The sequence below is a fragment of the Alternaria burnsii genome (genome assembly GCF_013036055.1).
Source record: "Alternaria burnsii strain CBS107.38 chromosome Unknown 730, whole genome shotgun sequence".
NCBI classification, from domain to species: domain Eukaryota; kingdom Fungi; phylum Ascomycota; class Dothideomycetes; order Pleosporales; family Pleosporaceae; genus Alternaria; species Alternaria burnsii.
In genome coordinates, this window is record NW_024066110.1 from 241,471 (window position 1) to 254,444 (window position 12,974).

General features: G+C 53.5%; 5 protein-coding genes across 5 annotated transcripts; 1 reads left to right on the forward strand and 4 right to left on the reverse strand.

Annotated features, from left to right (window-relative positions):
• Positions 1 to 885: 885 nt before the first annotated feature.
• Positions 886 to 2,454, reverse strand: GT037_003487 (kinase-like protein; the record flags this gene model as incomplete). Its single annotated transcript, XM_038928534.1, has 4 exons — positions 886 to 1,478; positions 1,527 to 1,932; positions 1,983 to 2,131; positions 2,250 to 2,454. 4 exons carry the CDS (start codon positions 2,452 to 2,454, stop codon positions 886 to 888), a joined length of 1,353 nt encoding a protein of 450 aa, XP_038788241.1.
• Positions 2,455 to 4,032: 1,578 nt separating this feature from the next.
• Positions 4,033 to 8,267, reverse strand: GT037_003488 (nuclear pore complex subunit nup133; the record flags this gene model as incomplete). The annotated part of the gene is made up of 4 exons (XM_038928535.1): positions 4,033 to 4,433; positions 4,484 to 7,798; positions 7,852 to 7,918; positions 7,971 to 8,267. The coding sequence occupies 4 exons, from the start codon at positions 8,265 to 8,267 to the stop codon at positions 4,033 to 4,035; spliced, it is 4,080 nt and encodes a 1,359-aa protein (XP_038788242.1).
• A 657-nt stretch (positions 8,268 to 8,924) lies between these two features.
• GT037_003489 (uncharacterized protein) lies at positions 8,925 to 9,455 on the reverse strand (the record flags this gene model as incomplete). Its single annotated transcript, XM_038928536.1, has 2 exons — positions 8,925 to 9,159; positions 9,283 to 9,455. 2 exons carry the CDS (start codon positions 9,453 to 9,455, stop codon positions 8,925 to 8,927), a joined length of 408 nt encoding a protein of 135 aa, XP_038788243.1.
• A 1,219-nt stretch (positions 9,456 to 10,674) lies between these two features.
• GT037_003490 (anamorsin family protein) lies at positions 10,675 to 11,689 on the forward strand (the record flags this gene model as incomplete). The annotated part of the gene is made up of 2 exons (XM_038928537.1): positions 10,675 to 11,329; positions 11,382 to 11,689. The coding sequence occupies 2 exons, from the start codon at positions 10,675 to 10,677 to the stop codon at positions 11,687 to 11,689; spliced, it is 963 nt and encodes a 320-aa protein (XP_038788244.1).
• A 591-nt stretch (positions 11,690 to 12,280) lies between these two features.
• GT037_003491 (acetyltransferas-like protein) lies at positions 12,281 to 12,784 on the reverse strand (the record flags this gene model as incomplete). The annotated part of the gene is made up of 1 exon (XM_038928538.1): positions 12,281 to 12,784. One exon carries the CDS (start codon positions 12,782 to 12,784, stop codon positions 12,281 to 12,283), a length of 504 nt encoding a protein of 167 aa, XP_038788245.1.
• Positions 12,785 to 12,974: the final 190 nt, after the last annotated feature.

The window sequence follows — 12,974 nt, forward strand, 5'->3', positions numbered from 1 at the left end:
GGGAAGTCGCGTTGGACCCTGCGCAGGTACCTCACGTGTGGGAATATTGGTATGTCGGAGAAAAAAATTATCAAAATGGGCTGGGAAACTTATTCAAGAGATTGCGCGAAGGGTTTCGAAGAGATTCAAGAGTAACCAGGCTACAAGTCAAGTTCTTGCGCTATAGGTACGCACAGCTATGGAGTCATGGATTGCCGCTGTTACGGCACCTTCCAATCGCATGCGCAAAGAGGCCATAGCTCCTGCCTGAAGATGATCACTTGATCCCCTCAACGGCTAGATCGCAGCTACTGGCCAGGGACACGCAGACATGATGCTGAGTATGGTAAACGTCACTGAGGTACAAAAATGAAATTTCGGCGTAGTGAGTGCGTCTATTCGCCCAACTACTCTACCTGAACTAAAGCGAGGCCCGTCTGTCGCCCTGTACACGCGATACAGTAGGCCTCGGCCGCGCCTTCAGAAGAGACTCCTTTACATGCTATGTTTTCCTCGTGCCAAAAAATGAATAATGAAAATGAGATGCCACAAAGTGCGAGCCTCCCCAAGCACACCGCAACGCCGCAAGCGCCCAATGGAAATCACTCCCACATGTACTGCCAGCTGATGTAGTCTCGCAACGACGCGGGAGCGCAGAGATGAAGAGATGGTGATGGTGATGATGTTTTTTCGGCGCTGATGAGGAATCCAGGCTGGTGTGGGAGGCGGTTCGGTCGATCGGTCGTCGTAACTATTACCGTTGAAGGAGATTTTCGATCCCGTCTATCAATCATTACAAGATACCTATACAGGAAGAAAACGTGACCGAGGGAATACTATCGCTCAAAGAACGGACTCCGTGATGCAACGCAAAGGGAAGAAAACCAAGCTTGAGGACCGCGATTACTACTTGCTCGCGCCGCAGCACAGAGCATTCGCCAGTTTTTGCATGAAGCTGGGCTTCTCGGCAGACGGTTGCCTCGGTTGCTGCGGGTTTGGACTGCTGGCAGGAGCAGCGCGGTTGTTCTGCGCAAGGTTGGGCTGGCTGTGTTGGAACTGGGCCTGCGTCGAAGCGCCCTCGGGTGGTGCAAGCTCGCCCATGCTCTTTCGCTTCACCTGCGAATCACGGTTCATGTTCTCCCGTGGGCTTCGTCCGGGCTGAGCGCGGGTCGCTCCGGGTTTTGGCAGAGGCTCATTGAGACGATGGTGGTCAATGGGCAAGTGCGTCTTTTGTTGCCTGTGTTGCTGGCCTTGCATGTTCACAGCCATGGATGAGTTGGGGTTGGCGTTGGAGTGGTGCATCGCCTGCGCAGCAGATGGGTGGGACTTGAGGACCTCCCAGCCCTTGCCGTTGTTCAGCTTCATCCAGTCGTACTCGCCGTCTTCGACCTCTCCGGTGCTCTTGAGAGCCTGAGTGAACAGCTCGCGTAGGTAGTCGTAGTCGGGTGTGTCTTCGAAGCCGAGGTTCCGGACGTAGCTGAGGTACTTGTTGAATTCCTCTACGCATTGTTAGTATGAACAAAGAACGAGGGAGACGCGTAACATACCAGGGAAGCCATCGCACAGGTCCTTGATGGGAGTGGTCTGCTTCTTCTCTCCAATCTTCTCGTACTTCTGCTTGTTGGTAGCAGCCTTGAGGCCTTGCCATGGCAGTCCACCTCGCAGGAAGTACATAAAGACGTGGCCAAGTGCCTCGAGATCGTCGCGACGGGATTGCTCGCGCCCAAGATGGGTGTTGATACTCATGTAACGAGCGGTACCAGAGAGCGACTTGCGTTCTCTGTACGGGATGTGCTGCTTCGTCTTGGGGTCACGGTACTGCTTCGCCATACCAAAGTCGACGACGTGGATGACATTGGCGCTCTTGGAGCCGGGGCGGCCGATAAGGAAGTTGTCGGGCTTGATGTCGCGGTAGATGAGGTTCTTCTCGTGGATGGTCTGAACCCGTGACAGCTAGATGAGGTGTGAGTAGGTGAGAGCGCGACGGTGGTGTCGGGACATACCATTTGCTTGGCTACCATGACAACAGTCTTGATGGAGAACTTCCTGTTGCAGTGGTCGAACAGGTCCTCCAAACTGGGACCGAGCAGGTCGATGACCAGAATGTTGTGGAGGCCTTCTTGACCGAAATAATAGACATTAGGGATCCCGGCTGCACAGGTTCAGGTTAGTCACGATGGTTGTTGGGTGTGCGGAGATATATATAGACGTTGGTGTTGATAAGGTTCAACAAAACAAGCGGTAAAGGGGCAAGGAAAGTCAGCACTCACGGCAGCCCACGAGGATCTTGTATGTGCGGTACTCGTCGCGCAATTGGGGAGCATCGCTCTTGCGCGGCTCGAACTTGATGGCGACCTGCTGCTGGTTGAGCAGGTTGGTGCCCTCGAAGATGACGCCGAAGCTGCCCTCGCCGATCTTCTTGCCGACGCGGTAGTGCACGCCGACGACGTTGGAACTCGTACTGCCGCTCGCCATGGTGTCGATTGCGTCGTTACTGGCGGTCGCCTGGAGAGAATGTGGGAGACGAGTAGTGGTAGGGAGGGTGCGTGGCTTGGTGGTTGTGACAGCAGCGAGACAGGGCCGCAGCCGTACTCCGGTAACGAGGCTTGGGGGGCTATGCAACCGGCGAAGAACGCGACTCGGCGTTCCTGAGACGGGCGGTCGAAGTCGAGTCGGAAGCGACTTGTGCTGCAACGAAGCAGCTGCGAGGAGACGGAGAGGTCAGAGGAAGGGACGCAGGACAGGGACGTATAGTGAAGAAAGAGCGACCGACTCTCGACGCGGAAAAGACGTGGAGAAGGGGAAGGAGCGACTGAGCATGGGGCGTGCACTAGCAACCTATCAACCGACTCTTCGCTAGACTGTTAGTAGCACCCAATTCACTGCGAGCACGGGACTGCAACGACTGAGCTATTTACACCCGCCTGCATAGAGTCCAAGAAGTGCACGCTGGCCGTCGTCGTGGGCGCGGTCCCAATGCAGCGGTTCGATTATCTATTCATTCTTCCTGCCTCCCCCCCCCTTCGCAGCGGCGCAGGCGTCGTCCTTTCTCCACTGAGCTGTCAGTTGTTGTTGTACCTGCATGCACAGTCCACACCCAAACTAGCCCATCCTCCGAGCAAAAGCAGCCCTGGGACGCCCTCGGAAATTCGACACATCCTTTCCCAGCCAACAAGCGCGTGTGCGCGAAGGGGAAGCCTGGTCTGCGGAATCGCGATTGCCATCGAGCAAAGCGAAGTTTCTGTCTTTCGTCATCGCCATCGCATCGTGCATCGACAGCCGACTCAGCACACGTGACGATCTTTGCTGCTGTAGAGCTGCATCACTCCGGACTAGGATGCATTTGCGTGTCGTGTGTTTTGTCCAGCCTCACCGCTGCTGTGCCTCTTGCTGTTCATGCATGCCGCCTACGTCAATTCGGTGGCTTCGCTCGCCTCACGGCGTGGCCAACGGTCTTGGTGTGACAAGGAACAAGCAAAGCAGGCGCAAGCCTCTTTGACATGTTATCTATTGCCATCTGCCATTTCTCATCTCAACTTGCAGCACCACTTTTTCACAACCCGGCCTCCATCGTCCAACGGCTGTTACCGAGTCAGCCATTGGTGCGCGTCCACATCCGCGCCCTCTCGCTCGCGCCACACTCGGTTCCTTGACACGGCTGGGTATCCACCGCGCAAATGAACGCTTGTCATCGCTTGACTCCACAGAACACAGTCGAGACCCTTGCCGATAGGCGGTTATGCAAGTCACTATTCATGTTTCTCCCCTACCCGTTCATGCATTACCCAAATAGTGACTCTTTATACATTTGGTGCCAACTCTGTCGTCCTGCTCTAGTCATGCACTGACACGGTCAAGACATGTGACGCCTGTCGTCGGGAAACCTTGAAACCCATCGCTACAAATACACTTGATAACAAAGAAGAAAATAAACGCTGTCCGCGTCTGCAGAGTACAGGTATTGAAACGCCGTGCCTAATGCTTGATGCGCGCCTGTCCTGATTGCCTTGAATGCACTGCGCCCGATAAACCCCCGAATACGATCGCAACTTATCATGAATCCTGCATCACCACGTCTTGCTCCTGCTGTGCGCTCTCATCGTCACCATCAAACGTCTCGGACTCAGCAGCTTCCTGGTCCGCCTCGTCCTCCGCATCTTCCTCCGCAATTTGAGGGGCTGCAGCCACGTCTTGAGGAGTGGACTTGCCCTGCTGCTTCAGCTCGCGTGCGTACATCGTCTTGCCCGCTGTCCAAGCTGCCTTGAACCAATCCGTGAGCCTGTTCTTGTTGACCTGCTCGCGAAGGATGTCGTCGTCTAGGAGATTGTCCTTGATGATCGGGTTGCGAAGATCTTCGGCGGCAAAGCGAACACAGAGTTCTCCATGTGTTCCTCCTGCGCCTAGAAGATCGCGAAGGTTCTTCGGCCATAGCGTCCTGACGAAAGGGTTGTTGACTATAACATGTTAATCGTTGATCAATATCTGGTCGTAGACGTCAACTTACTGCACATGCCGCTCAAGGTCCGGAATGTCCATGCCATGATTGTATCTTGCAGCACATCGTTTATCGCAGCATCAGTAACTTCCTTGGTGGTGTTGATCGCTGCCCAGTTGTCTTTAATACACAGTCGCTTCCAGAAAAGCTTCAGTAGGCCATCACGAGTCGTCCGGTGGATGTTGTTCCAGTTGACAAGCAGGACCCTGAAAGCGTAGATGAACTCATCGTTTCCGAGCAAAGTAACGCCTTCTTCGCTGTCATCTGCGTTCATGAGAGTGAGTATGTCAATCATGAGGGCAGGATCGATGACCTTGTGGTGTACCAGGTTCTCAAAGCCCTCCTTTAGAATCGCTTGGTGTGCTGGTCGATCCCTCAGACGGCCCTGACCAAACTCAGCCATGAGGAGTTCCACCGCAGAGTCCTCGTCCAGGGCTCCGGTGATGATGGGTAGTAGCCGATCATAGACCTCCTCCTGTATCTTTGTGTACTCCAGTTGTTGATCGATGCTGTGGTACATGGCTTCACGCATCTTCAATGCCTTTGGCTTCTCTCTGCGTGGATCAACTGCCGGCTGGTCATCGCCATGCTTTGCTTCCTGCTTGCAGAGCAGAGCGAGCTTGGCCATGGAGAGCTCAACGCGCTGACACCACGCATTGGTTTCCTGTTTTGAGCCAGCCTCGAAAAGAAGTTCAGCAGCAGCCTCGTAATCCTTCTCACCACAAACTTCATTGATCCATCCGAGCCGGGCACGCGATGGCTCAGCTCGCAAGAACTTGGTGAGTGCCGGCTGGTTGAGATACTCCTTCATGAAAAGCTGCCCTGCTTGGTTCTCGTTGATGTACTTTGAGTAGAACGCTCCAGCCCATTCGTCGCCATAGACGTCAAAGTAGCGTGCAATACGTTCTTTTATCCGGTTCAGCTTGACTGTGCTTTCGGCCTGCTCCATCTTGCTGCGAGTGTTGGCTTTCTCCGTCTCTAGCCAGTTCGACTCTTCCCAGATCAGATTGACAAGTGTGGACATGTCACGGTACTGCTCAGCCAGCTCCATTCCTTCGGTGGGTAATCCAATCTCCATCAGACCCATGATGTGAGACGGCCGGACGTTGTTGTTCCACTCGTCCTTGAGACTACGCCCCATGGCTCGGGTTTTTTCATCGCTTTGTGCAAGGGCCCACTGGAACCGTTCGATGTGAGTCTGACATCCTAGCTTCACCAAACGAGGGTTATCCTTGCCGATCTTCTGCGCCAGGACCTCTTGGTCGCCTTCCTCATAATTGTCCACAGCAAGGTTGCGACCGACGTCGATAAGGCTACGGATAGAGCTGACAATGTTGTGAGATGAAGTCCAGAACTGAGGTAGCATGTCATAGCCATGTGCCGACTTCAGGATGCCGTCGTCCAGACAATCGGGGTCGAGACCATATACCTCTACGTTTGCTTGCCGGAATTCGAACGCTGTTTCCAGAGTGACAAGCATGACATCAGTGCCCTCACTGAGCCTCTGCATGATGGACGGGGTTTGCTTTAGGCCCTCCTTCATATAGAACGTCCGCAGGTAGAACCAACCCCAGGGTATGAGTGTGTGGAGACTGTCAACGTCCTTGACGAAGAACTGTCTAATCGTGTCGTTTTCGCCGAGCTCGGAATCAATGGCAGTCTTATAGCGTTCATTCAGAGCTCTGACAATATCGCCCATCAAAATCTTCTCGGGAAAAGCATCCGGATGAGCTTGTTGGTCATGCAGCTTATCCTGGTACCAGAGCCAAAGTTTGTGAGAAGCTGCGAGCTTCTCTGCATGCCACAAGAGCCGCCACCTTGTCTGAAAATCCACGGGAGGATACTCGGTTTGTAGCTGAGAGATCAGGGTTCGGAGAGCAAACAAGCGTTGCTGGAATTGGTCGTCCAAGTTAGAAACACCCTTCTCGAGATAGTCGTACGCTGAGCTTAAGATACCAGCGCTGATTGTAAGAGCAGCTTCGGCAGTCTCCTCTTCGGCGAATGAGAATCGTGACTTGACAGAAAAGTCTATGATGTTTGCGGGTATCGTACTGAAGAAGGTGGCTTGCTCGAGTTTGCTGCGTGCGGTAACCTTCACACGCTCCCTATCCTGATCGTCTGTCGTGGGGGGCAATGCGCCGATTTGTATAAGACCGAATTGTTGGACAAAGATTAGGGCTGTCGATTTCCTGTCCTTTCGTAATGAGGTCTCCAATGCGTTGCCCGCGAGTGTCACTTCTGGCCGGAAGTAAACGGTATCCTGGAAGGGCAGACTAGAACGTCCTGAATCTGCAAGCAGCTGTGCTTCAGGGCTTTCCTCTGGCTGAGCGAGGGATGCGATGAACACTGCTCCTGGAAACTGGACATAGGCTGTGTGTCCGGGCTGTGGCAGAAGAAGCGTTCCGGTAGGCTCCTTCGGTAACTGGTTCTGGTGAAAGTTGCGGACTGGTATCGCCCTGCTGATCGTACCAGCAATCCTTGACAGATCCACCTCAACAAGGAAGTATTCCAACGAATCCCGGCCAGATAGCGCCACCAAAGCCAAAAGATTTACAGCGTCCTGGCCCTGTTGCTGGTCCATAATGGCGAAATCCAGCACTTGCACGTCCTGCTGGTTCCGGACTTCTGGGACGGTGTCTGCTTGAACTGCCGAAAGGATCGCCTCGTGTACGTCTACGTCTCGTTGGTGGTTGTTTTGTCCTGACCAGCTCAAGTCCCAGGTCTGAAAGAGGCCGTTTCGTGTCGCCGAGATTACCTCCATATGGCCCTTAGACTGCGATGCCCGTGCCTTGACTGAGGCGATAGTCTTCCGGATCGATCCTCCGAGAAGGCCTTTGAAGCTGAAGAAGCTGCCTCCCGAGCCATTTGGTGCGCTCAAGACTGTTGTCGCAATGCTTGGTCTACCCTGAGAATCGCGTAAGGTCAGCTGGGCGAGTCTACCACTGCTGAAGACCAGGACATAGCCTGCGTGCTCCACATCGACCAGACCAGTTATGGTTTCTCCGGAATACAACTTGACAAATCCTTCTACTCCCTGCTGGCGCTGGGGATATAGGCTTCGGGCGTCTGCGCTGTCGATGTTCTCCCAGAAGCTAATCTTGCCTGTCGAAGGTGCGAGCGCGACGATACCGTAGTCGTTGGTGGGACCGTTACGAACGATTGCGCCCAGTGGAAGAGGTTCACCTTGGCGTAGGCCGAAGTTCAGGTTTAGAGAGACGACCTTTGTGGGGCCGTTGGGGGCGCTGTAGTCCCAGACAAGGGCGCGATCTGAGGTCAGGGCAAGTGCGAGGCCGGCGGACGGGAGGGCGGTTGCAAATATCGGGGCTAGTGATGTATGTTAGCAAGCGCGCATCGAGTTGGGCGACGTGAAGACATACTCGACGGGCGGAGGAGCGTTGACGGGAACCCGGGCAGTTTCTTGACGCTGTAGTTTGCGTTCTTGGTCTACAGTCTCGTGTTAGCAGTGAGTAGGTTGTACAGATGCGTATCTACGCACAAGGTATGTGCCGGTGTCCTCTTTGAGCGCGCGCTTTGGCGCTGTCTTCTTCTCGCGAACAACTAGAGGCATATCCACCAGGACGGCCGAGTCGCCTACGCTCTGCACAGCGTGACCATTCATCAGGGCACTGCCATTTCCGTTGGCACCGGCCGGGTCCTTGAACGTCTCGTTGTTGAGTTTGCTTCGCTTGCGGCTTCGTTGTTGTTGCTGAGATCCGTCCGAGTCGTTGCGCTGGCGCCGCCGTGTGCGCGCGCTCCGTATGCTCGCGAGCGAAGAAGCCTCTGGTGAAAACATGATGAAGGAAGTATTAGGGCTGGTTGGAAACGCGATAGAGCGCGCCGGTGATGGTGTTGGCTCTTCGCTGTGTTGTGGGTGACAACTAAGAATGCATCGAAGCTTTGATGATGGGCAGGGATCCGTGCCACGCTAGAGCCGGAGTTTAGCAACCTGGTTTCACCCCCAGGGCTGTCGAGTACCATTACGAACTCCCTGCCTACTGCACACTCTACGCCGTGTACTCACACAACAACAGAGGCTGCACACAGGAGCATCGGGGCAAGTGTTTACTGGTTTCTTCATTCAGTCTTGTACGCACATAGCCCATCCCAGCCGCTTTGAAGCAGAGCACCATCTTTCAACTACACATGTCAGGCGGAACAGTCATTCGATTTATGTTTTGTTTCGTATCTCGTTTATCATACTCATTACAGTTGTCCAAAAGCGCCGTCGTCATCAGCTTCCAACCATGAATGTTCTCCTGACCACTCATGGCTATACTAGAGAACGTAAAATACCTCCCAGAGAGACATGGTACATGTGCGAGCATATCGGCCTGGAAAGACGCTCATATCTGCTCTATCAAATTGCTCAAGGCGGGCAAGGTTTTCCCACAAGCCGGCCACACAGTCAACTTGGAGCCATGCCACTGCCCGTAGGCTCCACACTTGGCCTTTACATCTTCTTGTCGTGTTCCTCCTCAGCAATGCTGTTCTCGGTTGAGGTGGTGCTCTGCTTTTCGAGCTCTTCGCCGAGAGGACCGTGAATCTCCTCTTCAAAGACGGGCTCGGTCTCAATGGTCTCGAACTTGGTTTTGAAGTCCTTCATGTTGTGGGTGGACGAGTTGCTTCGACGACGGGCGTAGGCCATGTTGGGCCTGATGTCTTCGACCTCATCGCCGGCGGCGCCCCTGTGAAGGTGTGGTCAGTCACTTACTCTGAGATATAAGTGTCTTGATAGGCAGAGCTAGGTTGTTTTGCAAAACATGATGCTCTTGCTGGGCATCGAAAGGAAGCAAGTTGACTGTACTCACCAATTGCCCTTGCCACTACCACCCTTCTTCGTCTTGGTAGGGTCGGTGTCAGCATGGCCAGACTTGCCAAAGAACTTGGGAAGTCTCGTTTCACGCTCGGCAGTGCCATCAGCAATGCCGGCGTGGTCACGGTCAGTGAACTTGTGGGAGCGAGTCACTATGGAAGTCAGCATGATGTACGAACATGTTGATGTTGTCCCATAGTTCTCCTGCCGTCTTACGCCGATGAGCCATTGAGGTGGTTCCAGGTGTTACATGCTCAATACAACAAAGGCAGGTGCGTGAGACATGAGACAAAAGGCAGTACTTACTGTTTGGTATCTGTAGTGGATGGATTGAATGTGGGTTTGTTGTAATGGTGATGGAAGAGAGTCAACGTGAGTTGAAGTAGTCAGGAGCGGCGGGCTCGGAGCTACTGCGACTGTAAGAAGCTCAAGCGGGTCAGTACATGGTCTCGTGATGGGAGCTTTGACCCGATGGCGTCTTCTTGCGTGAAGCAACGCGGCCAGAATGCGTACCTTGCAGATCTGTGGACAAGTGACAGCAAGATGTTAGCAACGACGATGTTAGCAGGGACGATGGTTGTTGGTTTGTTTGTCAAAGGCTGGCGCAGTGCATCTCACGCGGCTTGGGCAAAGGCGGGGAAGCTGGGAGGAGCTCCTGCCTTTATATCGCGACCAAGATAGGACCCTGTAAGGATGCGCCTCTAGAAGGTTCGCCTTCAGCTGCCCAGCTCCGACTACTTCAATTGTGCTCATAGCTTCTACCTGTACAGAGTAACTTGACGCTTATTGTTATCAGTCGGATCTTCGGTTCCTGAGCTATGTAGGGAAGGAACGAGGGGAAAGGTACGTCACCGGTACCTGGATCTCGCCGGTCGGTGTCGCGTGGGCTGCAATCTTTTCGACACAGCAGCACAGCCATGCACAAACTTTTGGAGCTCTCAATTCCAAGATGCATATTGTGCCAACGACGCGTCAGTACTTTACTGTGTTTATTACGGCCTATTCATGGTTCCATGGCTTCACAGCAACAATGGTTACCCCGGATTCTGGATGTATGCTCCTCGCACGCTAATGCGCCCTGGGATCCACTCATACATATGCCGCCATTCCGCTTGACTCGGAATCACGTGTTAGGTCAGCTTGCAATCAGCCCTTCGTCGTATGACCAATCGCCGCGGATTTCTCCCTGATTTCGTCAGCAGCGCTTTCTCCGCCTCCGAGGCCGCAGGCCGTCTTCAGAAAAGTTTCCCGGGCGCGCCTCTCAACTACTACACTCCTTTCTTCTCGCAACCTTTCTCGCTCTTCTCGTAGTGACTCTGCCTTTACGCTCTGATTTTGCGACACCAACCTGCCCCTCCATCAACGTACAGTGCCACGATACCCCACCATGGCCCCGCGATGCCTTCTGATCGGCACGCCGTCGATTGCGGCGCACCCAGAGCGACTTGACCAAGTCTACGAAATCCACGACCGCAATTCGACCGACTTGCAAATGCTTGATCGCATCGCTGCTGGTCTGGCCAATCTCCCCGCCTCCACATACGATGTTGTCCTCCTCCTCGCCGACGCCGACGGTACCACGCGCGAAAGCCACAAACTATTGGCACGCGATGTCATGAACAAAGTTGTCAGCGCATTGAAGGTTGGAGGAGTACTCAAAAGTCAGGCGGGTCCATTCCAAGGCGCAGAAAAGACTGAGGCTATCCTGGCAGGGCTCACAGAGACCGCGAACGGCATGACCAAGTCCGAGCAAGAGGAGCCTGTGTCGATACCGCTGAAGCTTGGCAAGAAGGCAAACGGCACAAACGGCACAAACGGCACAAATGGTGCGAACCATACAGTCAACCCAGACGGTTCTGTCCAGCTCAACCTCAACCGCAAGCGCAACCAGCCTCAGGCTGAGCCCGTCAAGCCAGTCGGTGTAGGCTTTGTCGATTTCAGTGATGATCTTGACGACCCAATAATCACAGGCGAAGACGATGACCTAATCGACGAGGACGACCTCATTACAGAGGCAGATCTGGCACGTCCAGTCATTCAACGTGCGTCACTTCTTCCTTGCTACCTCGCGTCACTCTGCTAACATGATTCCAGCACTCGAATGCCAGCCCAAACCCGGCAAGCGACGACGCGCCTGCAAAGACTGTACCTGCGGTATGAAAGAGAAGATTGAAGCCGAAGATGCCGCTAAACGCTCCTCGGCCGATAGAGCGCTCAACTCCCTAAAGTTGGACGCCGATGACCTCGCCGAAGTGGACTTCACAGTGCAGGGAAAGGTTGGCAGTTGTGGAAACTGCGCACTGGGCGATGCGTTCAGGTGCGACGGATGCCCATACATTGGTCTCCCGGCGTTCAAGCCGGGTGAGGAGGTGCGATTGCTTAACAACGATATTCAGTTGTAGGGACTCAAGACATGGACCAAATTTGCATAACTCGGCGTACGGAGTAGGCGGACGATAACCTGGGGTAGACAACGTTGCTACATAGCTTTTTCTGGAGATACGGACGACAGAATAACGAAGCAAATGAATGAATCTTGTCATCATAGATCTTGAATAGAAATTTGACAACCCTTGCCCTGTGCATATTAGCACCTGCTTCTACTTCTACAGCTGAAGTAAATGCTGCTCTTCTGAGGTTTTCTCTTACGGCCCTTGAGATCACCACATATTCTTCTCCTCTCGAGAGCCGGGTTGTTCCTCAAAACGCCACAGTGTGCGGTCGCATTTTCGCCTCGTCTTCTGTCAGACTCGGCCAGGAAATCTAGCGGGTGACCTGTCCGAGATTATGACACAGTAAATTCAGCCTTTAGATGGTCCGCCAGCGATCGAAGGCTGGAGTCAAGCTATCACATCCTGTCTGGAGAACGGTCCCGGCATCGTGACCCTTCTCCGCTCCTCGTATGAATATTACTATTCTCGTCTTGACGATCTTTTTATCAGATCACGATAGTCGACATCGCAAGGGCTGGTTTCGAGTTTCCATATATTCGTTCAGTCTCCGAGCTCCAGTTCAAGCTTGAGTGCTGTCCGCCCAGGACCGTAGTAATCAGGACGGCATTCAGACTGTTGGAAGCCGCACAACTCATACAACGCTCTGGCATGCCCGCGACTCTCGTCCACCCATAAGAAGATCTTGTTGCAGCCTCCTTTTCCCATTTGACGGCGAAGGTAGTCAATCAAGGCCTTTCCGATGCCTCTTCCTCTTTCTTGCTCGATCACACAAAGTTTATGCAGCCACGCTAATCTCTTCATCCGTTGATAGACGAGATATGCAATAAGTTTATCAGTGTCATCTTCTTTGAAGACTAAGAGTAGTCCAGTGTTCTTTTTCTTAAGTTCCACGTCGTAGTTGAAGTGCTCGATTGCTGGGAAGACTTTTCTCTCAAGTTTGGCCACTTTGTCTGCGACTGTTGAGCGGGTCTTTGGCGGCAGGGTAGAGAAATCTTTGATCACAAAACCAGACGGGATATGCGCTGAGGAGTGTGAATCATTCATGGTGTCGCCGGTACAAGCACTCCAGTTGAGACGTGAGGTCAGGATTTGCCAGCGTTACACCGGTTTCATGGATGCCGCATCCAATTCACATCATGGTTCAATATCCACGAGCTCGGTAGGATTAGTGCTGGCAGAGACGTAAAAGATTGTCAGCTATTCCAAGGTTAGATCTTGTAGTGGGGGCCCACGT